This window comes from Suillus clintonianus (genome assembly GCF_016758775.1).
Source record: "Suillus clintonianus strain FC179 chromosome Unknown DEU56scaffold_99, whole genome shotgun sequence".
Taxonomy (NCBI): Eukaryota; Fungi; Basidiomycota; class Agaricomycetes; order Boletales; family Suillaceae; genus Suillus; species Suillus clintonianus.
This window is the reverse complement of record NW_024539323.1, coordinates 55,118-71,249: the sequence shown is the minus strand read 5'-3', so window position 1 is coordinate 71,249 and position 16,132 is coordinate 55,118. Positions and strand designations below refer to the sequence as shown.

Here is a 16,132-nt window from a genome sequence, read left to right as displayed (position 1 = left end):
AAGCTAGGGGTACTGAAGGTGTCCCGTTCGGAGCAGGGGACTCTTGAGCTTGTTGTGTACCACGAAGATCGCAAACTCAGTGTGTTGCGAGTCACGCTCGGACTCTGGAAGCAGTTGGAGTTCTGATTCGATTGTCCTCGAGGGGGGCTTGTCAAAGGCGGAGACACCGAGTGTCGATAAGTTGAACATTCTATCGGGGTTGATTTGACCATTAGCAACGGACTGAGGATTGAATTGAGGACCTACCTATGTCACGTGTGGCGGTCAGGACGCTATCTCGAAGGCATGGTGATCAGCGTATTTGTTGACATAAAATGAACGGAAAGAATCATAGGAATGATAGAACTTGAGGGAGTGAGGGATGTACTCAGAGCCGTAGACAGGTATCAGGTGTGCTGCACGGTAGACTGTCTCAATATGAATGACAGCGAGGTTCCGGGAGCCATCCTCATGAAGACTTGGACGGACCATCCACATGCCAGTGTCTTCATCGGCACAATCACCAATCTTGTCGAACCATTGGATGAGAACGCATGAGTATACTTCCCAGTCGTGTTTGAAAGAAAAGAAACATATCACTCTCGCGATTTCGAGTCCTCGCATTCCTTCAGCATTTGAATCAGTGTTGATGAACACACAATCATTGCGTGGGTACTCGTTCCTCCAGAGTGGGCATGCACGGACGTGTTCGCGTCGCATGCCGCCAATGCCACTTGGATCGCTGGGAGCATAGAATGTTGCAGCAGCCGAATTGAAGACCTGGAGCTTGCCTTCATGTCTAGGGCAGCTAGCGGCTGGGACATCTTCGAGGTCGCGAGGATCATTGGGGTAGAGCTGAGAGAACAGAAAGTGTCGAATGAGACGTCGCAGATCCGGAACAGCGACTTCAAGTGCCAATGCTGCTACTGTATGTGCCCGTTTTCGTTCTGTGTGACACAAGTGAGCTCACAGCTTGGACATTGCGTGATATTACTTACGAGGAGTTTTGGCGAGCGATACATAAGCGAGTACGGTTGGACCATCAACTATTTCACTGTCGTCGGTATCGTTTTCTGGTTGCGGTTCAATGGTATGGGCATCTGGTTGTGGCGCGGCGATAGCAGGTGCAGCTAGTCTATCTTCATCTGCCGCTGTATATTGCTGATAAGTATACAAGGAGACAATCAGATATAGAAAACTTACCAAGAACGGCCAAAACACTTGATAAAACAGTACCAGTCAGCATCCCTCGCGCATCGAAGTCCACTCGTGATGCTGCGAGCTTGTCAAGGCGTTGATTGGTCACAAGCATCTGACCAAGAGCATTGTGCTTGCTCGACCACCGCCAGGGCTCCTTTACCGCCTTGATATGTTTTGATTCCGTGATTGAAGAACATAGGCCATTTGGGGCACCGAAGAGTCGTATCATGTCTGTGTAATGAGTCATCGAGTGCTGGCGGGGGAGCGAGAAGGTAGGAACGACAACATCAAATATCTTGCGATAGCGATGAAAACGATGAAGCGCGTCTTGAATCTGATTCAAGGTATCTTCGGTTATGACATTGCGCCGCACAAGGTAGCAAAATTCTAACAATGCGCGGAACGCACGCACCATGTCTTCAGGTACGTGGCCTTCAATAGCCGGAAGAAAGACCTTCATGAGCGCTTTTGAATCATCGCCTGTCCACTGTTTGAAGTCACGGCCTTGAGGAAATCGTCGTAAACCTGAGAATGATGCTACAGCAGCAACTCTGACTTATTGTTAGAGAATGAGATTGAGCCAGCGAGCGAGGTGACATACCTGCGATCTATGTCGCTCATGATCTCGTCCGCCCTTCTGGTACCATGCACAGCCTTGAGGTACTTTGCTACCCAGTCGACGAGATGATCTTTGAAAGCGCCTTTTATTAGCTGGTGGAGGAGGTCGAACGATAGCAATTCATGGATGTCAGCTCGGGGGAAGTCATTCGTAAATGGCTATACAAAACAAATTAGTGTGGTATTGAAGAGCGGCCGGTTCTGCTCACAACGAGATCGCCAATGATACCATATTCATCCCACAATATATCCCCGTGTAGTTCATTGACCATGAAATCGGTATGCTCGCGACAGCGGTACGCACCACCACTATCAAGGTCTGTTCGAAGTGCGATACATCTACAAGTATTGTCAGTATGAATGGACACCAATTGCAAGTTCTCATACTCACTTTGGGCACCAACGTTTAACAATGCAGGATAACACCAGTTGTTCTTCGTAATCTGCAATGTAGGGTCCTAAGCTGTATATAATGCGTCGAAAATGACCGTCTCCACAGCGCACAACCTCATACTCAGTCATCGCAGGTTTCAGGCTGGAGAGAATTGTGGATAGTGAGCTGTGGAATAGCTGACGACGAAATATCCGAAACACGTCGTCTTTAGCATACTTCTTGTCAGCTGGGGCGCCATTCAGATGGGGCATAATAAAATGTAAATAATTAGCACACATACTTTTGGGTATAGCGAGGAAACCGATGATAACAAGAGCATCTCGGTGAGCGCGCCGCACATTGTTGCGTACGTTACCGATCGAGGCATAGAGTGGATAGTATTCGTTGTTACCAGTGCCAACGGAGACAGTAGTCTTGTCACTACCGAGAATGATTGGGACTAAAGTAGATCCACGGGTTTCTGGATCTTTTGATATGGCATCCTTTATAGAACATTAGCATGTCCCGAGAAATAATAGTGATAGATTAAATACGTACCGCCTGATGCCATGCCCAATCTCCAGACATAAAGTCTTTCCATCGGTGCATGTCGTCCGATGCATTATACTCACGAAATGGCACATAGTCAATTTCGTCCTTGTAGGTAGGGTTGGCCAATATGTTGTGCGCCATCTCACGGGGATCCCTATACCAGACCTCAAATTCATCATCCATCCACGGCGGGACAACCTCAGGGCGTTCTCCTGTGTATTGAACCGAGAAACATTGCCAGGGGACGTCGCCAAGTTGTGTCGCATCAATGACGTTGTGTAGATCTTTGTGATCGGTGAATGGAGGGGTGTCACGGTGTTTTGCGAGAGTCGCAGCCATTAAGTCGCATAGGAAATCCAAGTTGTTTGTAGACATGTGGCACTTTTTGAATGCGAACTCTGCCATCTCAAATTCTGTTCTATTGCGATATGGACTCCAATCAACAGGAGACTTTGGTGGCACGGGAGTTGGTGGGGTACCATACGGCAGAAATGCTCCCTCGGCCGTGCATGGTCGTCCTAAGGTAGTAAATCTGAGTCAAAAACAGAGTACTGACAGATTGAAGGGAACTTACCGTTTAGCATTGAATGGTGGGTACGATAGTAACGCTCACTTGCGTCAGTGAATTCTGCATCAGTATCCTCGTGAATTCGCTCAGGGAGTATGGGAGGCAATGACTGGGGCGGCTGTGCGAAATCCGGAGGGGGTGGTGAGAAACCCGGAGGGGGTGGTGAAAAGTCTCGATGGTGGGGTGGTGACTGAGATAGTAGGGGAGGATCCTGCGGGGGCGGTCCTGAAGCAGGTAAAGTTGGGTGGAGCGCCCGCATGTGTTGGGTGCGACCTGACTGATTTCGAAACCAGCGTGTGCAGGCTGGAGCTAGGCATGGAAGCCGAAGGAGATTGTGAGAACGGCGGGGAGGCATATGCGCTACAGGCGGGGCTGTTGGAATCAATGATTGAAGAGGATTCCGAAGGCCGACACATTCAACCGTAATCACCAGCACCAATGTGCCCAATGTGCCCAAAATTAGGTTTGATGTGCAAACTTAGGCCAGACTTGAGCATCTGAAACAGACCCTAGACCAAATTTAACTGGAAAAGTCCTAGTAAATATTGATGTTCAAGCCATAATGGAAAAGTCATGGTGAAAATTGACGTACTAGCGGGGTGGGAAACTTTCCTCTCGGCGAAATGTCTCGGCTAACATTGACGTTGCTGCGTCGAAATGGCATGGGCGAACTTTGACATCCAGGAAAAGTGTTGGAACAATTTGATGCGTGTACTGGAAAGGTTTTGGAAAAATTGATGCAGTCCCCAACGTCAATAGCAGCTGCAGAAGGGTCACACTAAACTAATAGGTAGTAGCACCGGGGCATGACTGTAGGTAGGGTCGATGTATTTATTCAGAGTCAGCTTAGACTACATTATCAAGAAATGTGACAAAACTCACCTTGTTGTCAACCACCATCGCCCTCGAATTTCTTCAGCCTTCCAACCCATCCATCAATACCATGTCTCAGCCTGCCAGCGCAGTTCCGAAACGCATGACAACTCGAGCTAAAAATGCTACTCAGCATCCAGGACATATTCTGACTGGGGGTGAAGGCCACGCAAAGAGACGTACCAAAGCTCAAAAGTCCGCTGACGACCAGCTTGAAAAAGAAGCAAAGGAGGCAAGTGAAACAGCTGTGCAAGAAAAGCATAAGCGCGTTGCCACATTTCAGAAACAGATGGAGACCGACCAAGCTGCAATGCGTGCTGATGCACCCAAGCCAAGTCATCCTCGTCCACGCCCAGTAAAGAAGGGCGTGAAAGCCTCAGACACCTCCAACATGACTACGGCGGGTGGTCAGGAAGGTGCAGGCATTGTCGCCGATAAGGATGTTGGTGCCGATAAGGCTGTTGGTGCCAAAGTCAAGGGCGGCAGGGCTAAAGGTAAAATGACAGCTGGTGCTGACATCGGGAATCCTGGGAGTGAACAGGAGTTGGAGGCGCAAGTGCCAGGGACACGCAAAACGAAGGGGAGGAAAGTAATCCCAGTGAAGACGCCAGTGAGAAATGCGATTGAAGCAGCAGGCCTTATCGATGAATCAACAGAGGCACGTGATCATGATAACCAAGTGTCTGATGTGTAAGGCGTTTATTTCTTACCTTAACCATGAGGCTCTATCTGACTGAAACAACTCTTTTTTTTTTCAATCTCATGGTCCGTGATATTGATGCTGATAGCTCTATACCGGCTCCTAAAAAATTCCAACTTGCTGGGCGTATCCCGGACTGGCAATCGAACATTCCCGCTGGCGGTTCAAAGCCGTCCTCCAAGGCCAGACATTCTGCAGCGTCTTCCATCCAGGAGTCCGCTATCTCTAGTTCTGCTCCCTCCTCTAAGCTCACCAGGGGAACCACTATCAGTAGCAGCAGTGCCCCGCTCACGTCAATCAGTAGCAATTTTGATGCTGGGGCTGACAAATTGACAGGTCTTGCTATTTCTACCCCGTTTGATGACGATGATTTAGACGAATCAATGGAGCGCTCTCAAGCTCTTTGTCGAATGTCAAAATTGAGGGCTACTCAGGTGACTTCATCTATATCTTATTTCTAATGGTTTAATTGTATTTGCAGGGCGTCAAGATTTCTCCCAATGTCCCTGGCGCTGCAGTGCCCACAAACTTAGCCCCCCACAATGCCCATCTGGCACCCAAGCAGCTCGCCGCGATCGAACCTGACGTCGTCTATGATGATACCTTCACGACCCCGAACAATGATTTTGAAATGGACGCCGAGGCACCTGCACAGGCTCCCCTACCTGCCCTGGTTTTTTATAAATCCGACTCGGATTCAGAATCTGATCTCGAACCACCCCCTTCTGCACAGGTTCCCAAAGGGTATTATGACGTTGACCCCCGGCCTCTCGCCCAAGCCCACACATCCCACCCTACCATTCCAGCAACACGTGTAAAGCGGAAATTCGCAGATGTCGAGGATGCAGATATCGAGGACGCGGATATCGAGGACGACCTGCTCGAGGACGACCTGATCGAGGACGACCTGATGGAGGACGACCTGATGGAGGACGACCTGATTGAGGACGACCTGATGATTGAGGACGACCTTATGATCGGCGAGGACGACCCTATGATTGAGGACGACTCCTCATCTGAAATTGAGATCGTTGATCACCACAAGAAGACTGTGGTCAAGACCGAACCCAAACCTGTGTCCTTGCGGGTAACATCTGGGGTAGTATGCTTTCATTGTGTTAATATGACATCTTACTGACTACGAAATCCGTAGACTGGTGTCGGTGTCAATCACAAAGCCCCCGTCGCAAAGAGGCCAAAGCCCTCCGGTAAAAACACTCAGAGCGTTTCCCGTATCGCAACCGCCGAAACACCTGATCCCGCGAACCCTGACGAGGTTATAGTGGAGATCCTCCCCCGCTCTCATTACAGGATCACAAACCTTCCTGGAGGTCATCGGGCAACAACTAGGTGGAGTAGCGTGTTTATACCTACTCTCATCCTCACCATCGGAGATCGGGACGAGGTCTGGTCTATTCCTGAGATGACCCTCCGCGATATTCTGCAGGACATTTGGAACGTGGTTTACGGGGATATTACACATACAGTCACTACAACCGGACCTGTCATTGCCATAGTAAGTACTTTTTGATGCTACTTGTATCTAATCATTTTTGCATTTTTCTTAGGCTCTCCAACGGCTGTCCGACTGGCGCCATAACATCGGTCATTCCGCTGTCTCGGTACTTGCGAGTTTTATGTTGTCGCAGGATGATGTCGAGACCGATCGAGACCGCGAAGACTTCGCAAATAGCTTACTCTTCAAGTTGGGATTCCTGTATGGTCACATTACAGAGGATGGAAAATTCCAAAAACCTTTTCAGTCCGATCTCATTCTCGAGGTCCTCGTGCAGCACGGTCATAGTACTTCGGGCGCTATCAACAGGCATAGGAGTCCAACAGATATAACACATGCGAGGGGCACTATTGGTCTTATCACTGCGGCGGCGTGTATTTCCACCCTCGCTTCATAGTACCGCTAACTTATTTGTCACGTTTTAGTTGGAACGTGCCCTCAAAATTATCGGGCATCACCCCACGCTCGGCGTCAACAGTAAAGGGAAGGCTGTTAAGGTTCCCCACACTCTCAACAAAGCCACGGGCAAGGATAGCGGTTCTCGGAGTGCCTTTTCGGTCACCAACTTCGGTTCAGCAACCAGGAACTATATGAAGTCTATCAACCGCCTCGAAGAGTCAATCGTCCAAGAACTCTGGGGACGCGCGAAGGCACTCGCTGCCACGAGGGGGCGTAATGCGCCGGTCGTTTTGGACGACGACTCCAATGACGAGCGTGCGCTCATCTTCTGGTGGGTATCGTTCTTTTTCTTTTTGAGCTTCTAGTCGCAACTAACGATTTTTGGTACTACTATTTGTAGATTACTCCTTCAATTTGTCAATGTTTTACTGCTGCTTCCGGCCCGGGGTCTCGTGTACTACCAGTAGTCATGCTATTCACTTTTTCGTACATTTAAATATCTCCTACCAGTACTTTCGTGTAGCTTTCCCTCCCTTTTCTCTCAATTAATCTAGTACTTTTGTTTGAAATGCAGTCATTTTTCGCTTACTAAGTGTGAAATAAGTCCCCAAAAATGTACAAACAAAGTAGAAAATAAGTGAATGTACTGCATTGGTGCAAAAAAAAGGTGCAAAATAAGTGCGCAAAAGTGAAACAATAAGGACTGAAAAGGTCCCGCCGAGAGGAGGCATCTACTTATTCCACTTATAATTGCCTTGTGGCAAGCTAATAATAAGTTGGTGTCACCATTCTTATGAGTCACTTGTCCGCTCCTTTTTGGGAAACTACCCGGCGGCAAGTTACGAAAAAGGGAAGCTAAGTAATGTGTGAATTTACTGATGTAGGCTCGCTTAGGCATTGTGGTTTTTCCTGATGAAACCACAACGACATCAAGGGCGAGGCTGGGTCGGACCTCACATGCTAGAATGAATTTTGTCACAAGATGAATACTAAGTTACTATGCCTCATGCCACTGGCTGTCTTCCGAACTTTGCCGCTTAACAGTGTCTCTTGATCAACTTCTCCTAGATCGACAAGATTTTCTGCAACAATTCCATGTAATCGACTTGTAAAGAAGGCTATGCCTTTAGCACTGGACGCCCGAGTCACCATCGCGACAATAGATGCTTTCCCTTGTTCTTTGTTTGTAATTTTCTTCATTTTCTTTTACTTCACGTGCACGTGATTGCGCAACAAACGCGAAGTTCCAAATTTGACCCATTTCTCACCGTCGCATATCATTAAATCTCGCTTCCTTCTTTATCCTCGACCAACGCTTTACCTGCTACCCTTTCATTCTCCATATCTACGATTTGACCTCATGTCGCCACCACCGACATTTGTGCAACTATTGCCACTCACATTTGTATATAATCTGCCTGTATTTTCGTAGACTGCATCGAATTAACCGCTAGCGTATACCCAACGTTCCTGTGCTCTGAAAGCCTCACCCACCGCAATCTAAACGTCTCGTTCTTGTAATTCCTCGTATCACTTCCCTCATCAATCACACAAGTCGATTCCCCGTCGAACTTACTAAGTTCTCGCTGCGTCTATAGACGTTAGCAGATTTACAGACCAACGGACAATTGTTGCCATTGGCTCCAGCGGTATCACCATGTACACATTACAGAAACTCGTTGGGTCGTTGCAGCTCCGGCTCGCGTATCTCCTTCCGAAGTGCCGACTGTTACTGTTCACCGCTGTTCATGCCAGCCCATCATTCTGCGACACAGCTGCTCGCATAGATCTTCAAATTATGCTTGGCCATGTGCCCTTTCTAGAATCACAAATCAGAATTTCTCATTTAATTCAGGCTCTCACGTACTGTCTGTCATTCTCGCCATTGATACAGTCATCTTCTCGGGCCCGGGAATGGCTTTGCAGTCACAGCCCAACCTTACACTGCTATCGCCTACCGTACGCCTTTTCCGACGAATGGCTTCTCCAAGATATTTTTGGAACAGGATCGTATTACTTTAACATGGGTATGTGTTCTTAGTTGTGGACCTAGCAATGGTTTGCTTAAATTGATTAAACCTGCAGGTGCGAGACTTTGACACGGTTGATATTCAGGTCGTCTCCCCTGGTCATGGAGTCAATAACAGTCGCAGTTCCAGGTCCAAAGACCAGCTGGCCAACCGCATCTCCAATCCCAGTATGGGCCGGGACCTCAATCACAGTTACAACCCCAGGCGCAGCCCTCGCGTCTCCTCGTCCACCCTTCAGTCAACTATCAATTCCCAAACCCGAACGTTGCACCTGGGCCGGTTCCCAATGTGGTGGATGTCGGCAGATGACAGTCTCTTCATTCGAGACTGTAACACAAATACAAACCCTTCCAGGGCGTGGCTCAAACACACCTCGCTGCCTCACTGGCTGATGAGGCATATTACTATTGACCCTCTGCAGGATCTTATGGTCACAGTTGCCTCGATTGGCACTGTGATCGAAGAAAATCACCACACGCCCGGTGTGGTGTCTCAGTCGTGATTTTATGAAAAAAACATCTCAAATCATCCTTACACTTTAATCGCCTACCGTACGCCTTTCCCGATGAATGGCTTTCGCAAGATATTTTTGGAACAGGATCGTCTTACTTTAACATGGGTATGTGCTCTTATTTGTTTACCTAGCATGCTTTAATTTTACCAAACTGCAGTGGGGAATTGGCGCAGTTGATATTCAAGTCATTTCCCCTGTACATACGGAGGTTGGATATTTATTTGTTGGGCTCGACTACATGGTTATTACCTCAACATTTAGATTCATAGTGTCCTATTTATAAGAGTGTTTAACTTCATCAATTCGACGAGCCAACATCCACTCACAGTCTCAGGTTTCGTATCGGTGAATACCAATAGCCTTTCCTCGTCCACTATGATTGCACGGGGGTAATCGAAAACGCGGTCGTTGACTACCTCCACGTAAGGGAGATATGTTGTCACGTCCTCGAATGTTATTGCCTCCTTCACTACCTTGCCGACGCCACGCGCCACGGCGGAGGGATTGAAGTCCATCATACTCAACCGGAACGGTGTATGAAATGAGATGGGAACTGCCCTTATAACGCGAGATCCTCCCCCTCCAAATATGTTGTCCGCCCCTGAGAAGCAGCGACAATTCTGTGGACCCCATGTTGACCATGGAACAACTCGACGATCTTCTGAGGTCGCATCAAACCACGTTTGAAGGATATCCATGAAAAATGTGCGAGCAGATATCACAAAAACTACATGGGGGATGCACGCCTTCACGGTTATGACTCGATCTGCAGGGTTTGTTGTCCACACCCAATGTTCGTCTGTTGCAGCGAATCGCGCGCAACTCAGGGCGCTATGGGAAACCGAACGAAACTGAAAGTAGCTATATGAATCAATGGGTAGCGAGAAACTTGCCTGGAGCTGCGGTGCCTTTGACAGGTCCTCGACATTGTATAGCTCTATATTCGGGTGCGGCTCGCGTAAGAGAATTAAAAGCTTCTCCGGAGTGAGAAAACGCATGTCAGACAGCTCGCGGTCTTCGCCGAACACGAACACGTTCTGTTGAATGCTAAAATCAGATCTTTGAATGGTAGACGGAACGAGACGCCAACATTAGCTGAACCACCTTGATGCCAATTCCAGACATACAGTGACCAGTACTTCTGATTTTCTACCTTGATCGTAATACTGCAGTAGAAAGCAATGCGGTCTCCGATGACAGCGGCTGCCCCCCGTGTTGATGGCCAACCCACATACCATCCGCCATTACGGACATTGCCAATGATATCATAAGTGGCTCTACCGGCCTCTAGACGGGATCCACGGGCCAAAGGATGTCCATCGCCCGTGGAGAGAGTGCGAAGGTGTATGCGGTACTTGATGCGGGGGGTATATATGTGGGGTACCACATTGGCGGAGACTATAAGGTCTTGCGTCTCATCCAAGCAACAAAACACGTCATAAAGTGGTTTTGGACCTTCCATGATCCAAGGGCAGGGAAGGGCAGCCGCTGTTTCGCCCATGTGCATCCTGAGATCGATATCTTTGGAAAAGACATATGCATGGGGGATGAACATGGAAACACTGAGTTGTTGATGGGTGATGGAAACCCAAAACTTATTACGACGGGCAGCGTGGAACGCGACATAGAGCCTTTGTGTCGTATTGAGCTCGAAGGAATCCCACGCTCTTGCGTTGCATCTGAGAATACGCAAACACTCCGCGACGGAGACAGTAGGTGGCCGCGGATGAACAGGTATCAACCCTTGGACACCAAGTTCAATAGTGTATTGCAGATCAACAGAGTTCTGGACTGTGCTGTATAAGGTCTGGCAAGTCTGTGACGGGAGGACAAGTGCATGAGTCGAAACAAGCTCATTGGATTGGATGGATGACTCACCGACGCGCAACATATGATTTCATTGTGTGTCAGAAAACTGAAGATATGGCAGCGTAGCTCTTCTGGAATATCACAAAGCATAGCCCTCCCAGACTGAGAGAGAAACACATTCGTAGCCCCATTGCTGGTCGTGGTCATTGATAAGTGGCGCATGGCATGAGGGCAAACACAAGAATGGCAGGATTGACTCGGCTGTCTGCTTTCTGCCTTTCCTGCCTACACAACCACTTCAACTCCCAGTACCATCTAGGACACACTTGACGAAAACAGCTCACCTGGGTGTCTACTATGGAAGACGGCCAGCGACAATCGTCGGACTTGATTTGAGCCTAATCACACATGAGGATCAGACTGAGATTACAGTCAGAGAATAAATGAAAACGTACGATTTGTCTACCAAGCACCTTGTATTGGTATGCCTTGTCGAAAAGGCCCAATAATGAAATGACAATGTGCTTTAAAATGTCGAACATGGTGGATTTCAACAGTGAGCTGACACTTATAAAGGGGATTATGAGTGTACAGGGGCAGGCCTAGGGGTATATTTGTCCGGCTTTACGTTCATGCGATTATTATGTGGGCAAGCGCCTCGCAAGCCACACAACACCCCCACGCCCATTCAACATCGAGACATCAACTGCGAAATGCATGATGAATTTGCTGTCGTGCATTTGGCAATCCTGCAGGAAACAATCAGTGGGGCATGGATGCTGGGGACGCATCAAGATGATTAGGACCCATATGCTGGGTTATTGTCGACCCTCTGCAGGCCTAGGATCTTTTGGTCCTTCGCCTGATGTCGTCACCGAACCAGATCCCCATGTATTTCAGGCGGAGTTTCGGTCGGCTTTATCCCAGGGTCCCGACTCCCCATCCTGAGTCACTCAGTGACTATGTCTGCCCTTCCCTGGAGTGCACACTTCGCAAACGTATTTTTGATGAACCTGGCCCGTTCAGACCCTATAATCTGGACAAATATACGATCACCACAGTGGCGATCGGATATTTGTCCACTACTAACCTTTTGGAGGAGAGGACGTGACTTGCTGTAGTCTTCCCTTGATCGATTGGAGGAATGGGATATGGAAAAAACAAAAACTGTAAGTCCGTCTATCCTCGATAACTCTGCTGCTTGACGTTAGCAGCATTCTTTACATCGACCATATGCCTGCAGTGAGGAAATTATGCACGTATTAGACGAATAGATTATCGTCATGCTTACCTCGGGTGGTCTGTGGACGACTATAATGACAGATTACGGTATGCTGTCGTCTGTCATTCTCGTCATTGACATGATCACCTTCTCGGGATTGCCTTGCGATCAGAGATTCCTGTGGAGACCCCAGCATATGCGGTTCTTCCCGCACAACCGAATCTATCGAATCAGTGTGTGCGATAGTATCCACAGTTTGTTCATCGGATTGCTTTAACATCGGTAGGTGTTCTTAGTTTCGAATACAGACACCTAATATCCTTGTTTTAGATGACCAGCCTCATGACCATGGATAGGATCATCTATCACACAGCCTTGCTAAATACATACATATCGTCTGTGCCATCCCTGCGCCCATCGCCTACACATCCCCATCTCGTTTCTTATCCTGTACACGCCCCGCCCCCTTTTCAAACCTCTCCGGCTCATTCCGCGCATTCGCAAGTTCCATAACGTTGAATTTCTGAAACCGATAATAATCTTCCACGATGCTCATACCAAAAGTGCTCTGCATATCCCAAAACCCAAGTCCCGAGTCAGCGTACCACACATACAACCAAACCCGAAACACACGGCACGGACCTTGAAAACCTCCACCAAAACGAACACGTCAGGATTATCGAGGTCAACGGTATACCCCGCCGGCATGCATTTAGCTACTTCTTGGATGATCTCCATTCGTGTTAACGTGTTGTGGTTGCGGATGCGTAATTCGATTTTGTACTGCAGACGATCAGGATATACATAAGCTTCTATGTGTCGTTGGAGACGTACCTTGCGAGCTCTTGGAGACTCTTCGTCTTCGCCTTTTTCATGAGCAGTGTACGCGGCGACTGTTCGACGGCATAAAGAGTGCAGTTCTGGGAGGTTTGCGACGCATGTGCCTGAGACTGGTGTTAGTCGATGTGTGCATCTGTCAGTCCAATGAGCAAGAACGAAAAACAAGAAAAATGAAAGGGTGATGGATGGGGGGGGGCTTACTTTGTTCTAGTGACGCCTGTCTTTTGGACGTTGTCTACGTGTTTCATCACCAGTTTTACAGGGTCCACAGGGGGTTTACATGACATGAAAATCACTGGGTTGATAATGGTCAGGGTGCATAACACTGATAGAAGGCATGCTCGTACCGCATTGTGTGTTTGTGAGGCAGTTGGCTGGTCCTCACGTCGTCAGCAAGAAGAAACGCACGGTAAAAGGTATGTTCACTCACCGAACCGCTTCTCCACTTTTGGCCGTTTCAGCGCAGCTACCTCTTTTGCAATCTGCGTCTCTAGATCGTCTTCATTCTCATCCGCGTCTGAGTTATTATCCCGATCGTTATTAGCAGCGCTAGAGGAATCAAGCCCTTCTGTGGGCCACATGTCAGCTGCTAGCTATCATCACCATCACCATCATAAGTTAGTTATGTGCAACTCAGTGTCGACAGAAACACCCTCACCGATTCAAATAGATCATACAGCTCGCCAACTGTTCCTTTTTCCTTCCCCTTTACACAAGTCGCCCATATCCCTGGTCCTTCGATCGAACGCTTTACCCAGGTGGGCGATACACCGTCCTGCCAAAAATCTGTTTGGATGGCTGGAGGGGTTTGTTTAGGTGTACTCACTGATCGGTATTTGCGTTTACGACTATTAGAAGGGCCGCTTTGTGTTTCAGCCATTGCAAGATCCAAAAGTCGTTTCAAGGCGCTTAGATTCGAAACGTGCCTAGTCTTGATCAGAAGGTGGAGTAGCGCGCCTAATCAGGACAAACAAAAAGTTGGCTTCGCTTCCACAACGCTTGCAGAACAAGCGAATTAAAGGTCTATATTATACATAATGAAGCGAGTCTGATATAATAAGCGTCCAACTCTGGACCCTTGCAAGACGGCGGATTTGGGCCGATAAATACTATGAGGCGGAGGCGTACTGTGGCAGTTTGTTTTTGAGCCTACGATTCCTCGTCGTCCTCTTCGTCACCATCTTTCGCTTCACCTCCTGTCCATTTCCGTTCCCATAGCGGGGGCGAAGCGTCAGGGTGACGCTTTAATAATGGATGATCAAGCGGGAGGTTACTTCTCGCGACCATTAAGCGCTGCTTGAAGACATCATGTTCCGATAGAAGCTCAGTGACGTAGTCGATAGCTAACAAACAATCCAAAATCAAATTAAACGTGGATCAAAAAGCGAAAAGTCAGCACTGACTCTTTGAAAGCACGACATGTTCGCTTTTCGGACCAGCCCTGCCGTCGACCTTCTCACCGTCGTCATTTGCAGGCTTCCGTCGTCTTCCGGCTTTCTTCCCATTCGCACCCGCTTCTTCTTCTTCCATTGCTTCTGCTAACATGGCTTCTCGTAGAGAAGGGACGATGTCGCATAGAGCCTCGTAACCTCTTCTTATATTGGCTCTGCGCTTCTGCTCCGATTGGATGTGATTTGCTTTTTTCTGGGAGGGGGATAGAAGGGTCGATGCTCGGCCTGCGTCACTAGCGAATTGTTGGGATGCGACAGACGACTGTCGCCGCCGTTTATTCGCGCCATTATGATCCGGTGGTGGGGATCGTTTAGTGGACGAGACAGGTGTAGGCGTGGTATGGTGCGTGGAGAAGGATGAAGATGAGGATGAAGGGTCGATAGGAGACTGGCTGGATGAAGAAGAGGATGCGTTCTCGAACGCGAAGGTTCTTGCTCTAGTTCTGGTGGAGACGGATGCGGGATCGACGGTTCGTTGGAGAGGGGGTATGGGTGCACGATTGCGGGAGGAGGGAGGCTGGGAATGGGATGTGGAGTGGTCATTGCTTTCTACGCGTCGTTCACGACGGGTAGAGTAGAGAAATGACAGGGGGTTTGACTGTGACTGGGGATGCCGGTTAACCGGTGGGTCGGAAGGGGACTCACGGGGTGAAGCAGAGTGAGGGAGTGGATACCGCCATTTATCGGTATCTAGGGACATGAGGTCTTTGGTTGCTTGAGCTAGTGCTTCTCTTCCGTGGGCTGGAGGCATATGCTCATGGGATACGTCTAGTTGCATGTTCCATGACGCTGAAAAGTCGGTAGTGTCAAGCGATGAAAGGAATTTCTGAAAGGCATGAGCCTCTGTGGGCGTTAAGAGCGACATAAGACTCTTGTTGTTTAGGAAGAGGTTGGAAGAGCACTTTTGTACTCTTTGAAGATTGGAATTCGTGTTTGATGATGAGAGTGGAAGTTAAGGATTGTCAAGGCTGAAATTGCTGTCGCGGCCAGTTCGGGATTCATGAGACAGGTGGCTGTGCTTCCCCACATGAGGTCTTGCCTTTATAAGTGTGTTCCTGTTCCGGTAAAAAAAATGAGATATGTTGTGTACCGGTAAATGGATGCCTGGCGCCCAATGAATCACGCGCAATAGGCTAGATGTAGCTCTTCCAACCTTGTTATATTTATCGTTAATCTGCAAGGGAATAGCGCACGCCGCACATCCAGAGTACTAGTACACAAGTTAGTGATCAAACTGAAACAAAGGTACTACTGGCAGGGTGGGGCGGTTGAATGATTTATGATATTAAAATAAGGAACTTGGAGTAATTACTTAGCGGTGCTTACCCCTCGGACCCGTTCTCGAAAATTGACGCTCGGCTGTAGTTGTCAACGAAATGAGACATGTTGCGTGTCCAGGCCAAAACATGTTACACATGTAACCCGTTCATCGCATCAAAAATTCATCATCCAAAACGTTTACCCGGGCAAGGCATAGTACATATTCGA

The 16,132-nt window shown here is 48.5% G+C and overlaps 7 protein-coding genes across 7 annotated transcripts; 2 read left to right on the top strand and 5 right to left on the bottom strand.

Annotated features, from left to right (window-relative positions):
- Positions 1-264: 264 nt before the first annotated feature.
- DEU56DRAFT_744731 (uncharacterized protein) lies at positions 265-3,061 on the bottom strand (the record flags this gene model as incomplete). Its single annotated transcript, XM_041349100.1, has 7 exons — positions 265-905; positions 1,201-1,730; positions 1,781-1,956; positions 2,007-2,136; positions 2,189-2,417; positions 2,472-2,673; positions 2,729-3,061. The coding sequence occupies 7 exons, from the start codon at positions 3,059-3,061 to the stop codon at positions 265-267; spliced, it is 2,241 nt and encodes a 746-aa protein (XP_041203976.1).
- Positions 3,062-3,106: 45 nt separating this feature from the next.
- Positions 3,107-3,513, bottom strand: DEU56DRAFT_703100 (uncharacterized protein; the record flags this gene model as incomplete). The annotated part of the gene is made up of 2 exons (XM_041347342.1): positions 3,107-3,240; positions 3,297-3,513. Coding segments are annotated over 2 exons (351 nt in total), but the record flags the coding sequence as incomplete, so codon positions are not given.
- Positions 3,514-4,233: 720 nt separating this feature from the next.
- Positions 4,234-7,143, top strand: DEU56DRAFT_759755 (uncharacterized protein; the record flags this gene model as incomplete). Its single annotated transcript, XM_041350351.1, has 6 exons — positions 4,234-4,853; positions 4,952-5,297; positions 5,345-5,965; positions 6,017-6,379; positions 6,432-6,644; positions 6,805-7,143. 6 exons carry the CDS (start codon positions 4,234-4,236, stop codon positions 7,141-7,143), a joined length of 2,502 nt encoding a protein of 833 aa, XP_041203974.1.
- Positions 7,144-8,435: 1,292 nt separating this feature from the next.
- Positions 8,436-9,434, top strand: DEU56DRAFT_904014 (uncharacterized protein; the record flags this gene model as incomplete). Its single annotated transcript, XM_041356657.1, has 3 exons — positions 8,436-8,641; positions 8,673-8,805; positions 8,864-9,434. 3 exons carry the CDS (start codon positions 8,436-8,438, stop codon positions 9,308-9,310), a joined length of 786 nt encoding a protein of 261 aa, XP_041203973.1. The 3' UTR covers positions 9,311-9,434.
- A 15-nt stretch (positions 9,435-9,449) lies between these two features.
- Positions 9,450-11,834, bottom strand: DEU56DRAFT_597566 (uncharacterized protein). The gene is made up of 6 exons (XM_041347004.1): positions 11,587-11,834; positions 11,476-11,529; positions 11,201-11,416; positions 10,413-11,138; positions 9,649-10,359; positions 9,450-9,595 (listed from the first exon to the last, which is right to left on the bottom strand). The coding sequence occupies exons 1-6, from the start codon at positions 11,671-11,673 to the stop codon at positions 9,557-9,559; spliced, it is 1,833 nt and encodes a 610-aa protein (XP_041203972.1). The 5' UTR covers positions 11,674-11,834; the 3' UTR covers positions 9,450-9,556.
- A 940-nt stretch (positions 11,835-12,774) lies between these two features.
- DEU56DRAFT_744708 (uncharacterized protein) lies at positions 12,775-14,073 on the bottom strand (the record flags this gene model as incomplete). The annotated part of the gene is made up of 8 exons (XM_041349098.1): positions 12,775-12,921; positions 12,996-13,136; positions 13,188-13,326; positions 13,395-13,488; positions 13,541-13,567; positions 13,624-13,786; positions 13,852-13,968; positions 14,020-14,073. The coding sequence occupies 8 exons, from the start codon at positions 14,071-14,073 to the stop codon at positions 12,775-12,777; spliced, it is 882 nt and encodes a 293-aa protein (XP_041203971.1).
- Positions 14,074-14,153: 80 nt separating this feature from the next.
- On the bottom strand, positions 14,154-15,877 carry DEU56DRAFT_827759 (uncharacterized protein). Its single transcript, XM_041354405.1, has 2 exons — positions 14,597-15,877; positions 14,154-14,536 (listed from the first exon to the last, which is right to left on the bottom strand). Exons 1-2 carry the CDS (start codon positions 15,507-15,509, stop codon positions 14,343-14,345), a joined length of 1,107 nt encoding a protein of 368 aa, XP_041203970.1. The 5' UTR covers positions 15,510-15,877; the 3' UTR covers positions 14,154-14,342.
- Positions 15,878-16,132: the final 255 nt, after the last annotated feature.

What these genes read in the sequence shown, in the direction of transcription:
- DEU56DRAFT_597566 (XM_041347004.1), bottom strand. Translation starts at nt 11,673, where the DNA reads ATGTTCGACATTTTAAAGCACATTGTCATTTCATTATTGGGCCTTTTC. An exon ending in AGGTGCTTGGTAGACAAATC is followed by an intron (nt 11,530 to 11,586) that starts GTACGTTTTCAT and finishes ATGTGTGATTAG; the next exon opens with GCTCAAATCAAGTCCGACGA. An exon ending in ATCAAGGTGGTTCAGCTAAT is followed by an intron (nt 10,360 to 10,412) that starts GTTGGCGTCTCG and finishes AGCATTCAACAG; the next exon opens with AACGTGTTCGTGTTCGGCGA.
- DEU56DRAFT_827759 (XM_041354405.1), bottom strand. Translation starts at nt 15,509, where the DNA reads ATGTCGCTCTTAACGCCCACAGAGGCTCATGCCTTTCAGAAATTCCTT. An exon ending in ACATGTCGTGCTTTCAAAGA is followed by an intron (nt 14,537 to 14,596) that starts GTCAGTGCTGAC and finishes ATTGTTTGTTAG; the next exon opens with CTATCGACTACGTCACTGAG.